This window comes from Notamacropus eugenii, chromosome 1 (assembly GCF_028372415.1).
Source record: "Notamacropus eugenii isolate mMacEug1 chromosome 1, mMacEug1.pri_v2, whole genome shotgun sequence".
In the NCBI taxonomy this organism is placed as follows: Eukaryota; Metazoa; Chordata; class Mammalia; order Diprotodontia; family Macropodidae; genus Notamacropus; species Notamacropus eugenii.
Genome location: NC_092872.1, coordinates 211,395,675 through 211,420,891, shown reverse-complemented (window position 1 = coordinate 211,420,891; position 25,217 = coordinate 211,395,675). Strand labels below are relative to the sequence as shown.

At 39.3% G+C, this 25,217-nt stretch overlaps 1 protein-coding gene across 2 annotated transcripts; it reads right to left on the bottom strand.

Annotated features, from left to right (window-relative positions):
• Positions 1-244: 244 nt before the first annotated feature.
• On the bottom strand, positions 245-24,451 carry LOC140515188 (cytochrome P450 2C19-like). 2 transcript variants are annotated; one of them, XM_072625761.1, is made up of 9 exons: positions 24,056-24,451; positions 22,052-22,214; positions 16,475-16,624; positions 15,161-15,321; positions 14,358-14,534; positions 11,212-11,353; positions 10,257-10,444; positions 5,708-5,849; positions 245-568 (listed from the first exon to the last, which is right to left on the bottom strand). In XM_072625761.1, the coding sequence occupies exons 1-9, from the start codon at positions 24,233-24,235 to the stop codon at positions 552-554; spliced, it is 1,320 nt and encodes a 439-aa protein (XP_072481862.1). In that variant the 5' UTR covers positions 24,236-24,451; the 3' UTR covers positions 245-551. The 2 variants fall into 2 exon arrangements, with proteins under 2 accessions (XP_072481862.1, XP_072481855.1); XM_072625754.1 differs by lacking the exon at positions 245-568 and adding an exon at positions 2,074-4,399.
• Positions 24,452-25,217: the final 766 nt, after the last annotated feature.

Below are 25,217 nucleotides of genomic sequence, written 5' to 3'. Positions count from 1 at the left end.
CATGGAGTGATGAGGAAAATGTTTATTATTTTTCATTTCCACTCAATATATCTATCATATCTGATATATAAAATTCTATTCACTTTCTTGACTTCTTTCTTATCTATTTTTTGGTTAGATTCCTGGTTCTGAGAAGGAGAAGTTAAAGTATTCCAGTATTATAGTACTGCTATCTATCTCCACCTGAATTTCATTTAACGTTGCTTTTAAAAATTTAGATGTGAAAGCACTTGATGCACATAGGTTCAGTACTGATATTTCTTTATTTGCCATAGTTGTTGTATTTCTCCACCATTCTTGAAAAGGACCATGACATCAAGATGATGACATGACTTGCAGTTGACTTTGATTTGAGTGAGGGAGGGCTGTGCAAGGTCACAAACCTCACTTTCTTCTCCAGAACCATCTGAGTCCAATGGCTTGATATTCATCAGGATGACTAGAGATGGCTCAGAATGCAGTGTGAGACCCTGGCCCCTTAAGTTAAGTTCTTATCACATTCTCATTTTGAGTAAGATACACGTATTCAATGAATGGGCTTCTTTAAGTAGTTATTCTAGGGATGGCCCTTTAATAAAAAAAAAAAAAGATCAGACTCAGAGGGAACACCTCAGGGTTCCTGAGTAAAAGAGAAATAGTTACTATTTAGTATTTACTTTCACGCTGTGCTAGGTGAGTGGGGACCTGTTGTCCAGTCTATGAGCTCCTGGGTGAAATAAGTTTAAGGCTTGGTCTTTGAGCAAGAAATCTAGCCAGTAAACCCAAAGGATAAAAAAGGCAGCTTTTCACCAGGGAAGTGTACTATCAGGTGGGTAGAGCGCCCAAGGAGTCATTGTAAAGATACCTCAAATTGCTGAGAAAAAAATTTATTCTTTTTCATTTCCATTCAAGTCTCTTGAGATACCTATCGTATCTGGCTTATATTAAATTCTATTCACTTTCTTGACTTCTTTCCTATTTATTTTTTGGTTAGATTTCTAGTTGTGAGAGGGGAAAGTTAAAGAATCCCATTAGCTCCACATTTAATTCATTTAATATTTTTTTCAAAAGTTACATGCTAAAGCATTTGATGCATATAGTTTCAGGACTAATATTTTTTTTATTTTCCATATTACCTTTTATCAAAATGTAGTTACCTCGTTTATGTCTTTTAGTTAAATCTATTTTAACCAAAACTTTGAGATCATGATTGCTAATTCTGCCTTTTTGGCATCAGCTGAAGCATAATAAAACTCTGCTCCAACTCTTCATTTGAACTCTTCATTGTATCTCTTAAATGTTTTTCTTGTAAATAATATACTCTTGGGTACTGAGTTTTTAATCCATTCTGCTATTTCCATTTTTTAGTGAACTCATCCCATTCACATTCAAAATTATAACTAATATTTATGAGTATCCTTGTTATCTTATCTTTTCCCATTGTTCTTACCCTCATATTCTTTATTCTGTCTAACCCTCTTCTGGTCCCTTTCTTATCCTCTCCCTCTACCCTCCCATATCTTAACCTACACACGCTTCTAAAACTCCCTCTCTGACCCTATCTCCTTGTCTTCTCACCTCCCTACAAGTCTTGAAGACTTCTACACTCCTCCAGATGTACACATTCTTTCCACAAACCCTCCTCCTCCACCTGCTCCTTCTGTATCAGTTCTTCCTTTCATGACCCATTTTTAAGACAATTGCTCCTTTTTACCTTTTCCTACCCAAATTTGGTTTTTAGAATGACCCCATAATACACAACTCAGCTCCAACCTAAAAATGATAACACTTTTAAAAATACTGATACCATTCTTGTATATAACAGTTTGACCTTAATGAATCCCTTATAATTAGGCTTTCATATTTTCCTCACATTTTCTAATATTGTTGAGATTAGAGGAAATTTTCTAACATTAAAATCATAATGAAATAGTGTGAGCTGAAGTAGATTGACCCTATGGTCCCTTCTAACTTTTTATTTGCAGTGTTTCTGAAGTAAGTACTAAAGAAATGCAACCTAGAATGTCCCAATGGGGAAAAGGGATGGGTCTTTGATTTTGAATTCTCTAATGAATGAGTGAACAAACAAAGGAATCAATGAATGAAAAAATATTTATTGAGAATTTGTATATATCAAGCACTTTTTATATATCAAGATCATTAGATAGATAGATAGAAAGTAAGGAGATTACTTATTCCTTCAAATCTTCATCCTTTTCTCAGATAGGATGTAATGAAAGTAATTTTACTGCTTATTTGCTTTTGGTACCTTTTAAGTACTTGCAAGTACTTGAGTATAGATCCAAACCTAAATTCCCAAACTCTTGGACAAAATAAAAATTGAACTATTTGGGCATTTTGAATGTCATGATGAGTAAATGAAAAATTCCTTCTCATTAGCATTTTGTAGAGTAAGAAATTTCAGCATTCTGCTAATACTGTAGCTTTAAAAGTGAAAGAATGACAGTATATTGGGTTTGCTTGGATAAAGAACTTGCCTCAAGAAAGCAATTGGAAGAATAAGTGTTACAATTTTCTTCTGTATACAAAGAATGAGAGACCACTGGGTGTGTTCTTTACTTGATATGTTAAGAGATATTGTTCTGTACTGAAGATGAGGATAGAAGTGTTAATAATAAGCTAGAGTAATGTACAAGTAATAAAAAGCCTTCTATAAATACTTGTATTCCTGAAGAATGACCTCCTGGGGACATTATCTCTACAACTAGTGATATGGACTAGTTGATATTGCATCTCTAGACACTTTTTCCTTAGAAGACTACAAGAGGAATGGGAAACAAAGAATGAGCAGGCAACTCGGAGCCTGACTTTTGGCTCAGAAGTTATTGGATTTGCCAATATATGAAGATATCGCAATTGAAATTCCTCAGGCAGATGCATAATTGATTGGAATTGAATACCTGTAGTATACTATCTACTACTTTCGTTAAATCAGTCTTTGCAATATGTCTGTCAAATAATTCCTTTCCCCATATCTTGAAATAACCTGGCATCCTTGACTTTGTATTATTACATAAGCCATCTTCTCCACAAAATACATTCCTCACATTCTATCCAACTAACCTTCCTTATACATAGATCAGGTCAATATTCAGGTCACTTTTTGTTTACTAAGCTCAAACTCTTCTTCCTGCCATCCAACGGCTCTCTTCCTTTCCAGGCTTATCTCATATTAATATCCTCTGCGCACTCCGTGCTTCGGTCAAACTGGACTACTCAATGTATTCTGCATTTCTTTTAGATACATATTTTGTAATTAGAATAGGCAGGTGAAATACATAGTAGTCATGGTAGTAGTAGTAATAGCAGTACTAGTAGTAGTTCTGGTGGTGGTGGTGGTGGTAGTAGTAGTAGTAGTAATAGTAGTAGTAGTTGTCATCATCATCATTATAATAATACTTGCAACTAAAATTTATATAGCATTTACTATATGCCAGACACTATGCTAAATGCATAACAATAATTGACTTCCTTGGATCTTCACAACAAGCCTGGGAGAGAGAGGCTATGATTATCCCCATTTTGTAGATAAAAAACTGAAGCAGAGAAGAAATGACGTTTCCTGGGCCATTTCTCAAATAAGTGTCCAAGGCTGGATTTTAACTCAGGTCTTCCTAACTCCACGTCTTACCTTCTATACAAAGTACCACCTAACTGCCATCACATTGTGAATTACAGTAGGATATGTGTCGGTGTTGAAGAATATAACCTGAGACATTTCAGGACTAGAAAAGGGCTTCTAACTCACTGGTGGTGGATAACTGCTCACAACTATAGGATAAAGGCCCTACTAACAAGAAGTTTAAGATCTAGTGAGGAGGACAAGACAGGATCAACTAATGTATCTCAAAGAATGCACAACTTAAGATCAGTTTCTAATTCAAGCTTAAATTGTATAGTACAGACCATAACTACTAAAAAGGACACAGGTACAGGGCATCTAAACTGTGATTTGAATGATGTGGATGATTCCAATAAGTGGAGTTCAAGAGAAGTGAAAAAACATTCCAGGAATAAGGAATTTCTAGGGAAGGTTGGGGAAAATTAAGTCATGATTTTGGCCAAAGTCAAAGGCAGTATTAGATTGAGCTGGAATTGTCTGTTGGGCTGAAATCATAGAGGGCTTTCATCACCAAGCAATGGAATGAATACAGCTTGTTCACAGCATGTGAGAAGATTCTACAGCAGTTGGAACCAGTGGTGGTACTTCACATGTTTTAGAAAGGTAGAAAGCAGAGCTCATAGTAGGGGGGTACTTTGGTTAACCCACTGGCAACTGGGGTGGCGTCAATTTCTTTTGGGTCAATGGGAGATTTCAAGTTAAAATTCTGTAAGATGGTAGTAAAAAATAGAAATAATTCCATTCGAGCCAGGCTCTCACCAGCACACATCCGTTTTCCTGTAAGAGACAAATACTAGCATTTGATATTCATAGACTGCTAAATCATCTAAACCACTTCTTTGGACTTATAGGGAACCTACTAACACACAGTGGCATTAGGTAAAAGACTGCATGCATTCATTTCCTCTCTGGTCCTAGACTCCTTTGAAGATCCAGTCCCTCCTACACAGAGGGAAGACCCCCTCTTACATCCTCTCTCTAAATCAATCTCCTTCAGCCAGAGCAAAACATGGGATTTAGATTCAGAAGAAAACAGTCATTGCCATAGGGAGAAAATAATCATTCATTTATAATTTCAAAAACTAAGTTTATGGCTATTCAGAATAACTTGTATGGGAAAAGTTGCCAGAAGAATGTTCAAAGTTCCCTTTGGGAACCTCCTGTCACCATTCTGGACAGAAAACACTTCTGGAGCCTACCACAAAATTTCATGGCCATCCAGTCACTTGTCTTAACTACTCCTTCCTACGTCTCACCCAAATATTAGAACCAATTGGGCAGAGCATGGAATTGGTGAACACCATGTCAGGGACAGTTAGCTGCCTGCCAACATGCATTTCTGCCTGCCCCAGACTTGGCTATCACCACCATTAGCTGAAAGCCAATAGGTTGCCCCAAGAATTGAAGGTGAAAGAATAAGACAGACCATCATCTATAATTCTATACCAATAGATCCCCATTAAAATCTACATAACTAGAAAGATGGTTCTGTACACATGTATCCTAGTCAGTCATTTCTGCAAGATTATAAACTCTAATATTAGACCTTCAGTGACCTTAGCCATAATGGTACCTGAGCAATGAACCTTTAAGATAACCCAGTCCCCTTCCTTGGTTTGATAAGATACAAGATTGTACCATGCTAACATAAACACCTGGAAGACTTTATCTGAGACATAGCTCCTAGTTGAGGGTGACTGGGAGCATAGTTTTTAATATGGGAGTAGGTGGGAGCTTTATTTTGGGTCTGGATACACAACAGAGTGGCCGCTGATCTCAGTTCTGCCTCTTTTGTGGAGTAAGCTCAGACAACTACCCTGAAACCCAATTGATTTCATTGATGAACCATGGCCCAAGGAGAATTCAAAGAATAATGCACTATGCCTCCACCCTACTGCCTGGATTTAGATCACCTAGGTCACCTAGACCAACCCAGTCTTTTGGCATATAAGGTAACTGAAGCCCAGAGAAATGAAATTATTTGACCAAGGTTGTACTTATAATATTTAGCAAAGCTGGATCAAAAGACAGGTCTTCTGATTGATCAATCCATCTTTGATGCATATCTTTATATGAATATCTTACCTGCTGAAAAAGGCATGAAATAGTCACTCTTCTTAAAGTTGCCACTTTCATCCAGAAAGTGTCCTGGGTCAAACTTGTCTGGATTGGGGAAGTTTTCATCATCATACAGAACAGAAGACAATAATGGTATTATGGTGGTACCCTGAAATGAGAAGATACAAACAAATAATTAGAGAATAAGAACTATAGAATAGTAGAGTTGAGAGAGAACTTAGAACTATCACCTAGTTCATACCCCTCATTTTTAAGCATGGAAAGAGCCAGTGATTTTTTAAATGCCAGGGCTCACATTAAATTAGAAAGTCTGCAATACTATCATGAGAAATGAAACTGAGTTTTGACACCTTGTGGGGCAGAATAAGTACAGATGAGTAAAAGACTCAAGGAGGCAGGTCTCATGATAATAAAAGTTAATAAAAGAACTTCTGACCATTAGATTTATCAAAGAAAGTAAAAGTTGCCTGATAAACAATAAGCACACCAATTGTGGAGAAGTCCAAGCAGATGTCAAAAGATTTGAAGAGACAGAAAAAAATTCTAAACTGTATCAGGATGTTGCAGAATAAAATAATGTCACATAGAAGAATAAGGAAAGAGCTGATAAATTGGTAGCTCTTCTTGAAGATGAAGAAACTGGATGCTCTGAGAAAGAAGCATTTGTTTGTACTCTGAAGTAGCTTAAAACGTGCTACCTTAAGATATTTAGGAAGAATAGAAGAGTGATGGTTGATGGCTCCTTGTGGGAAGATACTGAAACAGTGATTTGCTGGCAATGACAACAATAGATAGGTCTATCACACTTGGCACACTTTCTATGCACACCTATAGATGGTAAGGATGGGAAATTTTAGGAAAGTGATCAGCTCAACTTAGAGTTTGTAAAAAACTGGCTCAAAGGATAGAGTATGAAACCTGGAGTCAGAAAAACCTGATTTGACCTCAAACACTCACTAGCTGTGTGACCTTGGCCAAATCATTTTCTCTCTCAGACTCAGTCTGCTCATCTGTAAGATGAGAATGATAATACCACCTACATGTCAGGGATGTTTTGTGGATTAAAAGAGATAATATTTATAAAGTGCTTCACAAACCTTAATGCTAGCTATCATTGTTATTACTAAGAAAGACAAGAGTTACTTTCTGAAGACACTTCTGAATGTGGATGTAAAAGGAACATTCTCTAAAGATGCCAATATGGATAAGGTAGCCAGATGGTGCAGTGGAGACACTGCAAGACCAGAAGCCAGAAAGACCTTAGTACAAATCCTGACGAGCCATATGACCCTAGGAAGCCAGGTGGTATCCTTAAGACTGAGTTTCCTCACCTGTAAGATGGGAATAGTAATGGTATCTACTCCCACAGAGTTGTTGTAAAGATTAAATGAGGCAATCTATATGAAGCAAACCTTAAAGTATTTCATAAACAACAGCTATTATTATTACAGGGAACTCACCAAACAACTGAGATTTTTGAAAGACTAGAATGAGTGCAAGAAGCATGTCATAGTTCCATAAGAATGGCAGAAATGGTGAAGTTCAGAATAAACAGAGGCTGTTTACGAGGCTGTTTGTGAGACTAACAAAGGGCAAAAAAGAAGGATTTTTTAAACTGTATTATGGAAAAGAGGAGTTTTAAAGAAAAGATAACACCACAACTCAGAGGGTTATAGGATGAGAATGAGAAGTGGCAAGAGAAGATACAGAACGTCTCAATTTTTATTTCATTTCTGGGTTTTTTTTCTGATCAAGGGAATGATTGTCAAAGTGAAAAGGATAGAATGAATACATAAATATGGCTAATAGGGATTTAATACGCCAGAGAAGTAAGGAGAAAATAAGAGAGCACCTAGACAACTGTCAAAGAAAAATTAAGTGAAAAAGTACCCCCCAATTTTCACTCAGTGTCTAGAATGCATTTTTCAAGGAATAAGGAAATGACTCTCTAGATAAGGAGGTGGTGGTCACAAAGATCTGGAGAGGCATCATCATTATTTCTCTTTTTTTTAGGAGTGCTAATGAACTGACAGAGCAGGAAAATGCTGTAGATAGTGTTTACTTAGATTTTAGCAAAGCGTTTAATACAGATTTTCATGTTCTTCTGAAAAAAGATGGAAATACACAGATTAGACAATCATACAATTATGCAGAATTAAAAATGATGGACTGACCATATACAAAGGCTAATTATTGAAGGTTCCCTGGCAACTTAGAAGTAGGCACTACCGTACTCTAATCTCAGCAGTTCACAAATGAGTATTGTATTCATTCTAGGAGTTATATTTAAGGAGAACATTGAAGATCTGGAGGTTACTCCAAGAGAAAATCAGGATGGTACGAATAACAAGTCCATACTATGTGAAGGAAATGAGGATATTTGGACAAGAGAACGGAAGACACAATACAACAGGAGACATAACAGCTGATATCAAGTGTTTTATAAACTATTACTAAACAGAGAGAGCAATTTGTGCTGTGTTGTTCCAGGGGACAAAACCAAGAGTAATAGACTGCAAACTTAGGCTTGATGCAAGAAAAGAAATTTCCCTCAAGTTAGGGCTGTCCAAGATTAGAACAGAATGCCACAGCAAAAAGTGGCTCACCCGACTGAAAGTTTGAAAGCAAAGACTGGATGATCATACTGTAGAAAAAATTCTTTTTTAGATTGGGAATGGACAGTATGACCACTAAAATCCCTTCAAATACTGAAATTCTGTGACCACTTCTCAGGAATACAGATTGGCCTGAGGTTCCTTCTAACTCAAAGATTCTATAATTCAGTGGGAGACAGTATAAAATCTTCTATTAGACTGAGAAATACTTTTAACCCAGCAGAGGAAGACCTATCCAGAAACTCACCATGTCTATTTACAAGATGCAGGCAAGAGAGATCTCTGACTCTCGTGGAAACTCCACTGTTGAAGTTGATCTCTACATTTAAAAAGGTCACTTCCGAGCTGCTATGCCCAGTGGTGCTTCTACTGGTATCCATGAAGCCCTGCAGCTCCGAGAAAATGATAAGACCCGCTACATGGGGAAAGATTTCTCAAAAGCAGTTGAGCTTTTCAATAAAACTATTCTCCCAACCCTGATTAGCAAGAAATTGAATGTTGTGGAGCAGGAGAAGATCGACAAATTGGTGAAAGAGATGGATGGCACTGAAAAGAAATCTAAATTTAGTGCAAATGTCATTTTGGGAGTGTCTCTGGCTGTTTGTAAGGCTGGAGTTGCTGAGAAAGGTGTGTCCCTGTACCATCATACTGCTGACCTTGCAGGCAACGATGAAGTCATCCTGCCAGTTTCAGCCTTCAGCGTGATGAATGGTGGCTCCCATGCTGGTAACAAGTTGGCCATGCAGGAGTTCATGAGCCTCCCTCTGGGAGCAACAAACTTTAAGGAGGCCATGCACATTGGAGCTGAGGTCAACCACAACCTGAAGAGTGTGATTAAGCAGAAATATGGACAGGATGCTTTGCTCCTAACATCCTAGAGAATAAAGAGACTCTGGACCTGCTAAGGAATGCTATTGGTAAGGCTGGCTATACTGATAAGATCACAATTGGTTTGGATGCTGCTGCCTCTGAATTCTTCTGATCTGGGAAATATGACTTGGACGTCAAGTCTTCTGATGATTCCAGCAGATACATCTCCCCTTCTGAACTTGGGGGCCTCTACAAGAGCTTCATCAAGGATTATCCAGTGGTGTTTATTGAAGATCCCTTTGACCAGGATGATTGGGAAGCTTGGAAAAATTTCAGTGCTACTGCCAGCATCCAGGTGGTAGGAGATGATCTCACAGTGACCAATCCCAAACTAATTGAAACACTGTGAACAAGAAGGCCTGCAATTGCCTCCTACTCAAAGTGAACCAGATTGGCTCCATGACTGAATGTTTCCAGATGTGCAAGCTGGCCCAGGCCAATGGATGAGGAGCAATGCTTTCCCTTCATTTTAGGGAGAAAGAAGATACCTTCATTGCAGACTTGCTAGTGGGTCTCTGTACTGGGTGGATCAAGACTGGTGCCCCCTGCCAATCTGAGTGTCTGACCAAGTATAATCAGCTTCTCAGAATTGAGGAAGAGCTGGGCAGCAAGGCTAAATTTGCTGGAAGGAACTTCAGAAACCCTCAGGTCAAGTAAGCTCTGTGACTAGGAGGCCTAAGAGCTTGCAAGTGCCAGTCACCTCTATAGAAGTCTGCTCTTGTCCTAAGAATGGGCTGCACCAAGTACTAGACCTGTTTTGGTTTTGGGGCAAGGGCCTCTGCTGCTTAACTTCCCTCTCCCTTCCACCTTTCTGGGTTGATCTCACTCTTTCATTACAACTATCTTATACGAGAAACTACCTGATCATCTCTCTGTCAGAAGACCCTCTACCATCTTGTGACTGGGATAGAATGACCTGTTCTCACCCCCAACACTTGTGTTGATGCATGGAGCCATGTATTTGTGGTGCAGGCCTGACGAGCCCACAGGCCAAATCCTTAGTGACTCCTATGTACAGAATAAAAGCATTCAGTAACACACTGGAAAAAAATAAGAGAAATACTTCTGACCTTGGGGATAAGATATTGTCTAAACTGAACATCTTCTGTCACTGCGTGGGGCAGGTTGGTTGGAACGAGGTCAATGTATCGCTGTATCTCATGTATCACAGCATTGGTATAAGGCATCTTGTTTCTGTCCTCCATGCAAGGACTTCTGTTTCGGCCAATCACATGATCAATTTCTTCATGAATTTTTCCTGTCACAACATGAATAAAAATTGGTCTTAAAAAGGAGGGACAAAAACTGCTTTCTCTCCTATTTTCTCTGATTGTTCACCAAGACTCCATTGGTAAATAATGGACTTGACCTCACATTCTGATAGATAGATAGAAAGATAGATAGATAGATAGATAGATAGATAGATAGATAGATAGATAGATAGATAGATAGATAGACAGACAGACAGACAGACAGACAGACAGACAGACAGATAGATAGATAGATAGATAGATAGATAGATAGATAGATGAAATTCCATTTTTGTCTCTTTAGTCAACTGAGAATATCTTGAGATACCTCAGGACAGGCTCAAGTTGTACTTAAAAAAATAAACACCTAGCAGCACTTGGTTATGGAAATGAGAAGGGGCATCAGTCTACCTCTGTTCCACAACTCAATGTGGCACAATCCTGCATAACTCTATGAGTGACAAGAATCCAGGTACACCAGCTCCTCCTATGGTCAGGAGCCCCTCAGTCATTCAGTTAGAACCAGTTCTGTCACTGAGTTATAATCTCTATCCATGTCATGATTTCTCTGCCTGTCGCCAATAATACCACACAATTACATAAGTAAGCAGGGTGGAGGTGGTAGTGGAGAAGTAGGGAGGAGTAAACTTGAATGGGTAATGACATATATATATGAAAATGACAACAGAGAAGTTTCAAAGGAAAGTCTCAAAAGACAATGAAGCCCTCTCATGCTGATCAATTACCGATGGGTGTTATGAGCCTGTTATCCCACCTGTTATCTCAGGGTGTTTCAGGAGAAGCAGGAGTCCATATCTCAGGGTTGTGCTAGTTGTCTCTGTGCCTGCATTAAACAGACCACGTGCAGTATAGACCAAGTTTTCAATGGTAAATTCAGACTGTGGTTGTTGCTTTTCCTAGGAATAATTTGGTCAGATTAATTGAAAAGTAAGGGAGGCAGCAGGGCACACAGGAAAGTTTGATGGATTTGGAGGCATATGATCTTGATATGAATCTCAGTTCAAGTTATTTTTTAAATTTTGGGGACAGGCAATAAGGGATTAGTGACTTGTCCAAGGTCACACAGCTATTATGTATCTGAGTCCAGATTTAAACTGAGGTCCTCCTGACTTCAGGGCCAGTGCTCTATCCACTGTACCACCCAGCTACCCCCCACCCTACCCCAGCTCTGATCTTTACATTGGTCAAGTCTTATAATCATCTAATGATTCTGTTTCCTCATTTGTCAAATGAGGTGGTTAGATTCAATGACCCCAAGGTCCACTGCAGGTGTAAATCTATGATTCTATAAACAAAATTTGAGCAATCCAACCCAAAGTGGAACAAGAAGTTGGCAATTATCAAAGCAGTTTGGCTGTTGCAGATAGTACACATGGGAGAGAGAAAGAGAGAAGGAGATAGAGGCAGACAGAGAGGAAGAGAGAGACAGATTTAGAGAAAGAGAAAAACAGATAGAGACAGAGAAAGAAAGGAGAGAGAGAGAAAGTGAGAAAGACAGAGACAGACAGACAGACAGACTAGACCTATAATTTGATTGACACAAAGAATTTCCAGGTTAAAAAATCCTCTCTGCCAATGCAAGTCTGCCCTTTCTCTAAAAAACTGAAGGTCTCAAGAGAGTTGCTGAGCCCTCGGGCACTGTAAGGTTAAGTGACTTGCCCACGATCACACAGACATTTTATATCAAAGAGGGGACTTGAGCTCAGTCTTGCCTGACTCTGAGGCCAGCTCTTTCTCTGCTACATCAAGAGTGTCAAACTCTCAGCCCTCAGGCCACAAGCAACCAGCAAAACTGGGTGGAGCTCAAACCAGATTAAAATGTAATTGGGAAATGTTTCGTAAAATATATGAAGATACAAAACAACATAGATAATGTTAATTTGTGGGTTTTCTAAGGCAATATGAGACACACTGGGATCCATTTCTATTCGTGTTGGATACAACTGCACTACATCATGCTATCTTTCAAGATGGCTATACGTATAGAGTATATTTCAATAACATCTATGAACATCCACAAGCAGTTAGGCGATGGAGTGGATTGAGTGCTGGACTTAGTCTCAGGAAGACTCATCTTCCTGAGTTCAAATCTGACCTCAAACACCTGCTAGCTGCAACCCTGAAACAGTCACTTAATCTTGTCTGCCTTAGTTTCTTCATCTGTAAAATGAGCTGAAGAAGGAAATGGCCAAGAAAATGCCAAGAAAACCCAAAATGGAGTCGTGAAGAGCCAGACATGACTGAATTAACTAAACAAATACACGAGCCCTATATAAATATAATCTATTGTACTTTCTTCCTGTTTCACTAAGCTAATAAATCCTGTTACTACATAATAGGATTCTGACCTTGGAGATAAGATATTGTCTAAACTGAACATCTTTTGTCATGGCATAGGGCAGGTGGGGGGCAGAGTTTACTGAGATAAATAGAATTTATTAGTTTAACAAATGAGGAAGAAAAAATTATCAACTTGCATATATATATAAAAATTTATAAAATATGAGTCCTTGTATATTTTTCTGTTTTGTCCTCATCAAAATACCGTGATAGAAGTACTGCTTTATTATTGTCACTTTACTAATGAGGAAAACGAGAGGCTAAATGCTTTGTCTTTGACCATGAGGTGTTGCTATTGAGGTAAAGTGACCACTGAGGTCATAAACTGAATACGTAACAAATACTCTGTGGACTAAAGAAAAGAAATCTAAAATATGTAGGAATACCAAGCAGGTGCTAGAGAACATAATTCAAGTTCAAGTCAATCAAGGCCTATTCCCACTATGAGTAATGATGGGAAAAATGGCATATGTCATTCTTAAGATTCTCATAAACTAAACGGAGAGGATTGTAAGAGACTACCATATGTAACTATCCTAAAAATCTCTTGCTCTGCTCTATATATTTGCCCTCTCCCACATTTCCTCATCCACCAATGTGGTGGGAATCTGGGAGAATATACCCTTATGCAAATAGACTGAAGACGATGTGATTCTTCTTGTCAGTTAAGTTACTGTATTGTTAAATTAAAAGTGTTTTTTAATTAATATGTCTTCTGGTTGGTCTTGGAAGAAAATCATTGATGGTGACCTCAGAGTATACTTCGTTCCTTTAACTGGTTCATTGATCCATTTCAGGATGTCCATCAGCATACCTTTTACCTTCTGTCATGTTTCTGGTACTTTCAGGGTTTCATTTACTCCTTATGCATAACATTAGCATGTTGCTTTGTTCTAGTTTTGCTTTTAATTTAGCTGACTTTTTCTTCTTTATGTAATTTTTCAACATTTTTTCTTCCTTTCAATTTTTCTCTTTGTTCCATGTGGATGGCGTGGAAAGCGAGGAGCCTCCAGCTCCACCATCTTCACTGTAAAATTCACCATCCTCCCTACAAGTACCTACCACAGTAGCACCTACATTTCTATCAGGTTAGTCACTTGAAGTTCCCTATACCCTACTGTCTTTGCAGAGTTCTGAAAGGTCCTACCCAGTTCTCAGTGCCTAGCTCTAGGACCTCCTTCACAACCAAGATCTAAACCTAACTCTTCCAGAATGAAGCCTTATGTTAACCTTCCCCAAATATTGTATTTCTTCCTCATTCCAAATTTCTTCACCACTTAAACCTTCAATTTAAAATCTACTTTGTCTTTCCCTAAACATTCCTGATAATTATTCCCTTGTCCTTACATGTTCTTCCTGATTTCTGTTGGGTTAGAAATTCCATTAGGACTAGGACCCTATCTTCTAATTCTTCTCTCTCCCCCTATGGTGCTCTGAGCACACTATGACTAATGTATGATTACTTACTGCTCAACGTTTGTGAATGTGAGTGTCAGCCTCCAATACACAAGCCATTTCATGTACAAGAACTGAGATTCAGACCTACTGATCACACTCTACCTGCTCCATTTTCATCAAAAAACAGTCAATGAAGTCCCGAGGATTGCTGGAGTCCAGTGTCTTTTGGTGTTTCTTCACTTCTTCCAAAATAAATTCATAGAGTAAATGAAAAATTTTAAATACTTTGTGATGAGATCCAGGGAGATAATGTACTAGAGATGGAAAAGAATTGTAAACCTAAAAAGAAGAATTTTATATCACACTTTATGTAAAAGAGAAAATAATTCTCTATTCTCACATTTGGATAATGTTCCAAAGAGAGCTAAGGGTGGAACAAATGCCTTTTGCAATATAGTGACTTTTCCTTTCCCTATACAAACCCCCTAAAAATATTTTAATATTTTGTCTGTGCTTGACTGCACCTACCTTGGCCTTCACTCTCAATTCTTTCTTCCTACAGAAAAGTTCTCATCCTTTCTCATTAGGAGATCTTCTAAGAGCTCTGCCTACCACCTTCCATTGGGACAGCTAGCCCATCTGCCATCATGATCCAAACTCAGTGCTCTAGGGAAAAGGTAGCATCTCTACAGTAACATGAATTTTAACATTCAGTCCCTGGGACAAGTTTCACCAGGGAGGGGCCTTATAACGTCCCTCAAATCAGACCACATGGGGTGACCTTCTCTGTCTGTAGTCCTTGTCAATAAAGAAGAAAATGTGACCCCATCCCAGCATGACAGTGTTGTACCTCCCCATGGAATGCACGATGAACTCTAGCCTAGCTCCTTACAGTAGTATCTTTGAAGCAATGAAAGAAATATATATATATATATAATTCCAAAAGAAGACAACGCTGGTCTCACCTGAATCCATGGGGAACTTAGAGTCTTGGTACTTTCATTTAAAAGCTTCATTAAATATAGAAATTTTTGGTCTTTGTATTCAAAATGTTTCTGGAAAATGACAGAGCAGATTACATTGCAAGGAGCACACCCAAGGATGAACGTGGGGTCACATGGTAACCCTAAAGGAGAGAGAGACAGAGAGATTCACAAAGAAAGAGAATTTAACTCTGCCACTGTGATCAAAAGGAAGGTTTGCCTGTCTTAAGTAGACTTGATTGTTCTGCTTTCTCCTCTAGCTTACATTCTAGATGACAAGTTTTTGGTTGAAAATAAGCCACCTTTTATGAAGCGTCTGATTTAAACCACTTAAGAAATCTAAGTGCAAATGGTATAATTCCCATTTTACAGATGAGGTTGGTGAGTATCAAGAAAATTATTTGATTTATGCCACAACTAGGAGAGATCAAGAAGTGGGATTCAAACCAAATTTTCTCCTTCCCCCAAATACAGTGCAATTCCTACCACACCACATGATTTCCCATTTCTAAATCCCTATTCATCACCTCACTCTATCAAGCTTTTGCTTTCAGACTACTTTGTGTAGATTTTTAAACTACATTTCATTTTATTTAAATCAGTAATCCCAGGATGAGGATTGCAGGTTAGAAATCTAACCTTCCATATAGGAAGGAGGAGAGGAAAGAGGAAAGAAAAAGGAAGGAGTGGATTGAAGGGAGGTAAGAAGTAGTAAGAGAAAAGAAAGAAAAGGGAGAGGGCTGATAGAAAGGAGAGCAGATAGAGGGAGGCAATGGTCAAAAATCAAGAGATGATGCTGTGGCATCTCACTGTCTTCGTAGCAGCGTTCTTGACCCTGCTGCCCTTCCTTCAACTAGTTAGCAAAATATCAAGAAGATCCCTGGACTCCCCAAACTGATATTAAAATAATGCCTTCTCCCCATGGAACTGTTCACTAAAGGTAATAGAACCACTGGTGCTAGGGGTCTTGTGAGCTCTGTTCCATATGACAAGGTATAAAAACAAAGAAAGCCATCCCCCTAAACTTTCCTCACCACACTGTCTCCTCACAAAATTAGCATGAAGTCCTTAGCAGAGCTGCACTGGCTCTCATCTCTTCTCTCAGCCATCCTGACCCTTCAAGGCTTTTCGGAATGACCACATGGTTATGGGCATGTCCCCAGGATGGGCCCCAAAGTAGAAACATGGTGATTTCAGACTACAGTAAATTCTTGAGCCAGCCTCAGTCTGTATAAGTTACCAGGGATAGGAGGAATTTTTCTGAGGTCAGTGGTAACAAAGTAAAGAAACACCAACCTTTTGTTTTCTTTAACTCTTCTACAAGGTACTTGGCCTCTTCTTGAACTCTCTCTTCAATGCTCTTCTTCCCCATTCCAAAATTCCTCAGGGTCATGAGGGAGAAGCGGCGGATTTGCTTCCATCTCTCTCCGTTGCTTGTAACAATTCCTATCAAGGAAAACAGGAAGAGAATCCTTAGACACCAAAGTTCCTTATAACCCATGTCAAAAAGTCCATGTCCAAGGAACCTTGATCAACACCCGTTGTTCTGGGAGAATAAAATTAAGTAGGGGAGGTGTCACTTTGCTTTCTCCTCTATCAATACTGTTTCCTTTCCCATCCCATATATCATTCCCCCTTCAGCACAGTCACAAACACATCAGGTGGCTCTGCACTCATATCCCCCTCCAGGAAATAAAGTGGCCACCAAGAGGGAGGCCTGGATAAAAACACATTTTGGGGCCTGAATGGTTATAGAGTAAATTAGTTTGTATCTTTTGTAATGCCAGGGCAATACCCACAGCAGCCACCATGGATATGTATGCGTATTTCCAGGGTAAAGTCATGAAATATAAACTCTCTTCCTCAGAGATGAAACTAAGACATTTATTCAAATACCAAAAGCCAAATCCATCATAGCAACCAAGAAATCTATACACAATATCAATGCAGGGAGCACAGCCATTCCCAAGACTTCCTTCTCTCAGGCCTCCCTACAAACAAGCTCCCTTAGGGAAAATCACTCCCTCTCTCACTGCTAGCTGCTTTTCTCTGCTCTGTCTGCTCTCTATCAGCTCTGCCTCACTCTATCTCAGCTCCACCCCTCCTGCTGACCCATTCAGCACACTCCTCCCAACATTGGCTCCATGTGACTCAAGCTGTGGGGTGGGCTACAACTCAAAGCTGGTCACATGGGCTTATTAAGGGGTGAGGAAGATCTTCAAATTCCTTTACCACTACACCTTTCTATCTTTTGACCAAAGGAATCTAATGTTTTCTGATCAGACTAAATAAATTACTAGTCTCCCTACTTCACACAGGGACCAAAGACTGAGAATTTCTGTTTCTTGTGTTTTGGTAGGTTACTAGATGGCTCTGTGGACAGAGTACTGGGCCTGGAGTCAGGAAGACTCATTCTGATTTCAAGTATAGCTTCAGACACTTACTATTTATATGACCCTGGGAAAGTCACTTAACCCTGTCTGCCTCCATTCTTCACCTAGAAAATGATCTGGAAAAGGAAATGGTAAACCCATCCAGTATATTTGCTAAGACAACCGCAAATGGCATTATGGAGAATTAGACAGGACGAAAATGACTGAACCACAAGAGGTACCCTAAATAAGAATAGAAAGTTGCATAAGCTCAGTAGCAATCCTGATATCACATGGTTTCTCTGAGCTTTCTTTCTTTTTCCCTAAGGAAAGGTACTAAGTAGCATTGTGGTTTATAGGGAAATGATTGTTGAGTCAAAACAGAATTTAGCAAGTATGCAAAGAATTATAGTTAATTTTAGGGTACATACATGATACACATATACTAAAGCTTAGCATGATATATAATCCTTCTTTCCCTGAATACATCACACCTTCCTATCCCCAGATATCACCCTCCAATTCCAGACAAAGGATAGGGACTTCACCCAATTACCTTGTATTGGGAACCATTCCTTTGCCTGTAATCTTATTTACAAAGGACATTGTAAGGATCAAATTCTTTACCCTCTACTCCAAGATGCTTCATATAGGAACCCTCAAGCAAGAAAGTGACTGAAATCCCTTGGAATGAACTTTATTTCATGTTGGTGTAATTAAATACCTCTCTGAAAGAGCAGAAGCTGACATGGTAAGGCCTCCCAGGACCTGTGGAAAACTTTGGAATCCCAGCAAAGGGCTTCTGCTCTCTCTTTCATTGATGCCAATCTCACAAATTTCATTCATTAACACATACCCTTGATCTCATAACAAAGAAAGGAAGGAAGGAAGGAAGGAAGGAAGGAAGGAAGGAAGGAAGAAAGAAAAATAATTCCTCTACAGGTGAAGACCTGAAGAAGGGGCTTTGCAAAATTCTGCTTGGGAAAAATTAAACTTTTGCCGTTGTTCTCTATCTCACTTCACTGAATCAGATAATATAGACTGGTATAAGCAACGAATGTTAGAAATTCTCAAGTGCTTTCTCTCATTATTTACACGAAGAATTTGAGAAAGATTAAGTGATTCATCTGAAGTTAGCAATGGTTAAGTCTCAGATTAGACCTAGGACTCAGAAATCCTGAACAAAACCCTGGATTCTTGCCACCCCAGGTCATGAAATGAAATGAAACTAAGAGGAAAAACATGACCCCTCATGTTCCCATCTCTTTAATTCCTGTACACATCTCAAACTCATTGCATCCAAAACTGAATTCACTGTCTTTCTCACCCAAACCTCCCCTTTTTCTGTCCTTTCCTATTTCCATTTAGGGAACAACCTGCCTTCCAATCACTCAAGTTCACAATCTCAGGGGGAGCCTTGATTCCTAACTCTTCCCTCACCCTCACATCTAATTACTTCCCTAATCCTTCTTATCTATATATCAGTTTGGTTTTTGTTTTGGTGAGGGAGGGGGTTTAAGTTAGCTGCCCAGGGTCACACAATCACTAAGTGTCAAGGGTCTGAGGCCAGAATTGATCTCAGCTCTCCCTAATACCAGGATCAGTGATCTATCCACTGTACCACCTAGCTGGCCCTACCTCAGCTTTCACAACAGTTCCCTTCTCTTCACTCATGTATCTACCCCTCAAGTCCATGCCTTCATCACTGTTTTGTCTAGAATACTGCAATATTTCTGTTTCCAGGCTACTCTCTCCCATTCATCCTTCACCTGACTACCAGAGTGATTGGACTGATCAGCCACAGTCAGTCACACCGTACCCTAACCCTCACATAGTGATATAATTTTGGTCCCCTTTTACCATCAAAGACAACCACCAAACTGAAAAGTGAGCATATCATTCTCCTACTCAGCAAACTCTGTAGTTTTATATTACTATCAGGATCAAATACATCAACTCCTCTGTTAGGCTATTAAAGGCCTTCACCAGATGGCTCCAACCTACCCTTTCAACCTTACTGCACATTATTCCCCTCCATACACACTATGGCGAACTGGACTTTTGGCTGCTCCTCAATCATGGCTCTCCTCCCTGGTATCCTAACCTATGCTTGCCTCAGATTTCCAGGATCTTCAGCTCACTTCAAGTGCCATTTTGTAGAATCAGGTCTTAGCTGATCTGCATAGCTGCTAGTTCGTGTGTGTCTGTGTCTGCATAAATATATATATTGCACATGTGTATGTCATTCTATCCATACATACCTATGTCTATATAGATATATGTAAATAGACGTGTTGTCTTTTCCCCACTCCATCCAACTATAAACTCCTTGAGGGCACTGACTCATTTGTCTTTACATCTCCCAACACTTGACCCATTGCTTGCAACATGATAGGTGCAACTCTTCATCTTGCTCCCTTCTACAGACTCTATATTCCACTTCCTCACATAAGGCACTCCATTTTCCCTTTCTTTACCTTCACACTGGCTCTCTTCTTTCCCTTTCCCTCCTCCCATGGCTTTGATGCCCTCTTTCCTTTTAGTTTCTATATTCTCCCTTAATACTCAGCTCAAATCCCTTTTGCAAGAGGCCATTCATTGCCTCCATGGTCTGCCATATTGTGCTGTTGATTTATGTCAAGCCTGCGGGCCATTAAGATATCCAAGGTTTTTTTTCTGATAAACTACTAACTACCAAAGCAGCTAGGTGGTACAATGGATAGAATATTGGACCTGCAGGCAAAAGATCTGAGTCCAGATTTACTCCTTGATGCTTACAGCTGAGCTAGTCATTTAACCTCCTTTTGCCTCAGTTTCCTCACCTGTAAAATGAAGAGTAATAATAGGAGCCACTTCCTAGAGTTGTTGCAAAGATCAAATGAGATAATATTTGTAAAGCACTCAGCACAGTGCTTCGTACATAGTAGGTACTACATTTGTTAGCTGTTGTTTTTGATTCATTTATTCATTTGCCACCTTGATTTACTCAAATGTGCCTACTACAACTGCCCTACTTTGGCTGTAGCACAGAAATGGGTTTGCCTTCTAGTCAGGTTATCAGCACTGGTGATGAAAAATGTTAGCAGAAACTACTGCCAGACTGTAGCTTATAGAATGACATGAGAGAGGGATTTTGGTCCTAATTTTAGGTCTAGTAGCCTAAGTAAGGTTATATTTCCAGCAATAGCCAGATTTTAGAATTTTTAAGATTATTTCAAAAATACAGATACCTTTCATTCATATGGATTCTGATCCACATTGCCTATACTACACCTTGCTTAGTCTTCAAAGGTTCAATATTTTGGATGATCATTATTCTTGCAAAATGAAGTAATTTTGATTTACCTGTTACTGGTGGCAGGTAGCAAATCCCTAACCACCAGCTTCATTTCATTCATTTGGTGGCAAATTTTCTAACATTGTAAATCAATTACCTGCCATTCATCCTCTTCTGCTTTGTTTAACAAGAGATACATGGCAGAACAAAAGTTTCGATGTCTTACACAGTGTGGAGTCTTCCTTCTCTCAGTTACTCACTTTCTTACTACTCTTAAGAGAGTTTGGTTTGTGAACACTTAGAAAAAGTGGTCACTAAGAGTGAGCACGGATTCATCAGGAACAGCTCTTGCTAGTCTAATAAAATTTCTTTTTTGTTCTTGTGTTATTATCAGACTCGTAGATCTAGGCAATGCCTTGACAGAGCAGACACGAAAGTCACCAAGGCATCTAACAATGTCTCTTATGACAACTTGATAGAGAAAATGGAGAACACACAAATCAGACTGCCAGAAGACATGTTCCTAGGAATACCAGGCTACAAAAAGTCGTGGTCATTGTCCAGTAAGAGGACGTAATGTAGCTGCTAGGCTGCTGAACACTAGCTATCTGAACAGCAAGCAGAAAATTCCAATCAGCGGGAAAATGAACCAGAGCAAAGGATCTTTGAAAGTAAAAGTCACACCTGAGGGGTGAATGATTACCACGAACTGTCAAGACTAGATAGATGGGAGAAATAGATCTCTCTTCTTCTTCCTGGACTCTTTCACCCCACAATCATTCTCTTTCTCTCTATTTTTCTTTCTTTGGTTCCTTCTTTCCATTCTTTTTCTCTCTTTTTCTGGTTTCTTCCTTTCTCTTCCTTTCTCTCATTCTTCTTTCCTTTCTTCCTCTCTTTCCCTTCTTTTCTTTCTTTTTTCCTTTTCTCTCTCTTTCTCTGCCTCTCTGTGTGTCTCTGTCTCTGTCTCTCTACCTACCTTTCCATTTTTCCCTCCATCTCTTTCTTCATACGTTTACTGCTATAATATATAACATGAAGCTAGGCAGCTTCTGTCCTGGAGAAAATACAAATGGGTTCACCAGCACTCATTACATCCTCCTCAACGTGCCACTGCTTTGAGGGTTTTCTTTCCAAAGAGGATCTATTCCCACCAATATCTCAGAATACTCTTCTTTTCCTTATTCTTATCTTTCTCTTCTTCCTCTACATGAAGAAGAAACTTACCGAATCCTTTGGTAACCACATCAATAATTGGCATAGGTCCTCTGTCAGCAAACTTGTCCCCATGATCAATCAGAGCTTCTTTCACTGCCTTGTACCCATGTAACACAACAACACGCTCAAAACCGAATTGCAGACTGAACACTGGGCCATAATCTTTTGCTAGCTGTGAAAAAATATGTGGGCAGTAGTGAAAGGGTCATCATTGAATCAGGTGATAAACAGCTTGGATTATTATTGTTGACCTTATTGGAGAAGTTCTCAATCCTTTATCAGCTCCTTCAAAACATTTGTGACATTTATAACAGAAAGGATGATGCAACCTGTGAACTCAATCCAAGTCATAGATGACTCAAAAGGCTAAAATTTCATTCTGTGCCTTGGGCTAGAAGCCATAAGACTGACTAATGAGGCACAATTTATGACCTCAGTGTAGTATCCCCCACCTTTCTGAGAGGCTGAGCTTATACTTCATAGCTCGATGCCATAGCGGATACAGTGCTGTACCTGGAAGACCTTACTCAAAATCCAGGTTCAGACACTTAATAGCTATGGCACCCCAGGCAAGCCATTTAATATTTGTCTGCCTCAGTTTACTTATCTGTAAAATGAGGATATTAATACCACCTACTTCTAAGAGTTCCTGTAAGAATAATAACCCAATATTTGTAAAACACTTAGCAAATCTTGAATCGCTAGATAAATGCTACTCTCATCATCATCATCATTATTACTCATCTAAAGTTTTGGAATAGCAGAATTGGGGAATAGAAACAATGTTATCATTGAATTTCTGGAGCAGAAAAGGGTCCTCGTTCCCACAGAAAGCATGTAAATAAGTTAAATTAGATCAGGGCTATAGATCTAGAAGGGACTTTAGAGATCATTTAAAGCAGAGGTGCTTAACACTTTATTTTTGTCATGGACCCTTAATAGTCTGCTGAAGGCCATGTCCTCCTCTGAATGATGTTTTCAGAATAAAATACATAGGTTTACAAAGGATAATGACTGCTATTATAATAAAATAAAGATGTCCTTTTTCCCATCCAAGCTCGCAGAACCTCTGAAATATATCAACAGACCCATTGGGACTCACGGTCCCAAGATTAAGAACTCCTCTTCTAATCTAATCATATAATTTTACAGATAAGGAAACTGAGGCCCCCAAAGATCAGGGTATGCCTGGGAAGGATATGGTAAAGAGAGCAGTTTGGCAATCTCCCAGGTCAAAATGGGAACATATTTTTGTTTTCACATGTTAACCTCACCTAAACTTTTCTCACAACCCTGTGAGACAGATAGGACATTTATTGGCAATGTTTTCATACAGACACAGGAAACTGAGGTCCAGAGACATCATCATGACTTGCGCAAGACACAAAGCTAGTAAATGTCAGAATCTAGACTTGAACCCAGGACTTTCTAATCCCAGCTTCAATGCCTTTTCTACCACCCCAGGCTACCTTTCAAAGACTTTGAGATCTACAGGTCTGAGTTCAGAACTTGCTGGTTCCTATTTGGGCTGGACTTGCTTTCAGCCAGGCACACTTGAGATTACATGCAAGGACTGGGAATGCACAAAGAAGCTGCCTGAGGGCTCCTGTGAAGGAATGTGCAACGAAAACATTCTCCACTCTGATACAACAAAGACTGAGGTCCTTACCTGTTTGCAGGACCTACTCATTCCTCAAGCACCAGAAATAATCAGGTACATCAAATACTCCCTTTCTTCCTGTGGTGGACAGTGAGCATTTTAAGTGGGAGTAATAGCAGAAGACAGCATTTTTTGTAGAATAGATCTCATCCATACCTGCATGAACTTGATAACACCAGCTATTGCTGAAACAGTGGGCCCTGATGGCCACTATAGTGAATCCAAATATGGTCTAGAAAACCTACAAGGTGCCTCCATACCCATTACAACAAGCTGTTTGAAGACAGTCTCCCAAAACAAATTGACAACTGCTAGAGTCGAGAATGAAACCAGCAGAAGAGATTCTTACTTACTCTGCAAAGAGATTCTGAGATATTCTTAAGGTCCAGCTGCAGTATGTTGCCAATAATGGGAAGAGGAACAGGCCCAGGTGGAAACTTCCCTCTTCCAAAGCCCTTTCTCCATGATGAAATAAGAAACAGACATGAGATAGACAGCAGTAAACCAAGAACAATGATCACAGATGGATCCATTGACACTCTTCCTTACTAGGAATGTGATAAAAGGCTTAGAATCCAAAGCTGGGGAGGACTGCAAACAGGAGATCAACCAGCTAATAATTCCTTGGTATCCTGAGTAAGCTTCCAATGGACTTGGACCTGCCAATAACATAAAGAGAACCCTGCCCCTTGCTCTATAATAAGTAAACTCTCAGGAGCCCTTGCATTTACTGTCTAAAGTTTTACTGATTCTTTTTGCTTCTTATATACCACAGTTATTTCCCAATATGGTCCCACCTCCCCTTACAATCAATACTTTTAACAAACATTTTAAAAAAACAGTGATTCTAGGATTGTGAGAGCATGTGCCATATCCCATACTACCTTATGACTCTGCTGAGAGGAAGTGTTTCTTAATCTGTTCCAACACTGAGGGCTCTTTTAAAACATAAAAATAAAATTCCTTGACCCACTATTGTGTATTTTTCATTCTTGAAGAGGATGGAGACAACAGGTAGGTGGTGCCATGACTGGCAAATGAATTAGATTTAAATGAGGGAGGGCTGTGCAAGGTCAATAGCCTCACTTTCTCCTCTGGAGTACTTTGGATACACTGGCAAGATAGAGATCGGGACTACTGCAGATGACCCCAGGTACAGTGGGAGACCTTGGCCTTTTTAACCTCCCAAGTCTCATGGAAAGTACTTGTAGGACTCTTTATAACTTTATTTAACAAAACTTGACTTGTTGGAAAGCAAGAGGACAATTGTGGGTTCTTTTCTTGTTATACTCTTTCATATTTACAATGAATACCACTGAGGCACTTCATGTGCATCTTCATTTTTAAACAGATGCCAGCAGACCCTTAAAAACCCAGAATGTATAATTAATTTGCATAAGATCAGAGCAAGTGTGGAATAACAGTGTGTGGCACTTCAGGCCTTCATTGTACAAGTATATTATGTGGATGAAAGACAGATATATGACCACAAAGGCCAAGTCCCATGCTGCTCCT

What these genes read in the sequence shown, in the direction of transcription:
- LOC140515188 (XM_072625754.1), bottom strand. Translation starts at nt 24,235, where the DNA reads ATGGATCCATCTGTGATCATTGTTCTTGGTTTACTGCTGTCTATCTCA. An exon ending in TCTCAGAATCTCTTTGCAGA is followed by an intron (nt 22,215 to 24,055) that starts GTAAGTAAGAAT and finishes ATTTTTTCACAG; the next exon opens with CTAGCAAAAGATTATGGCCC. An exon ending in AGAGTTAAAGAAAACAAAAG is followed by an intron (nt 15,322 to 16,474) that starts GTTGGTGTTTCT and finishes TCTCTCCTTTAG; the next exon opens with GGTTACCATGTGACCCCACG.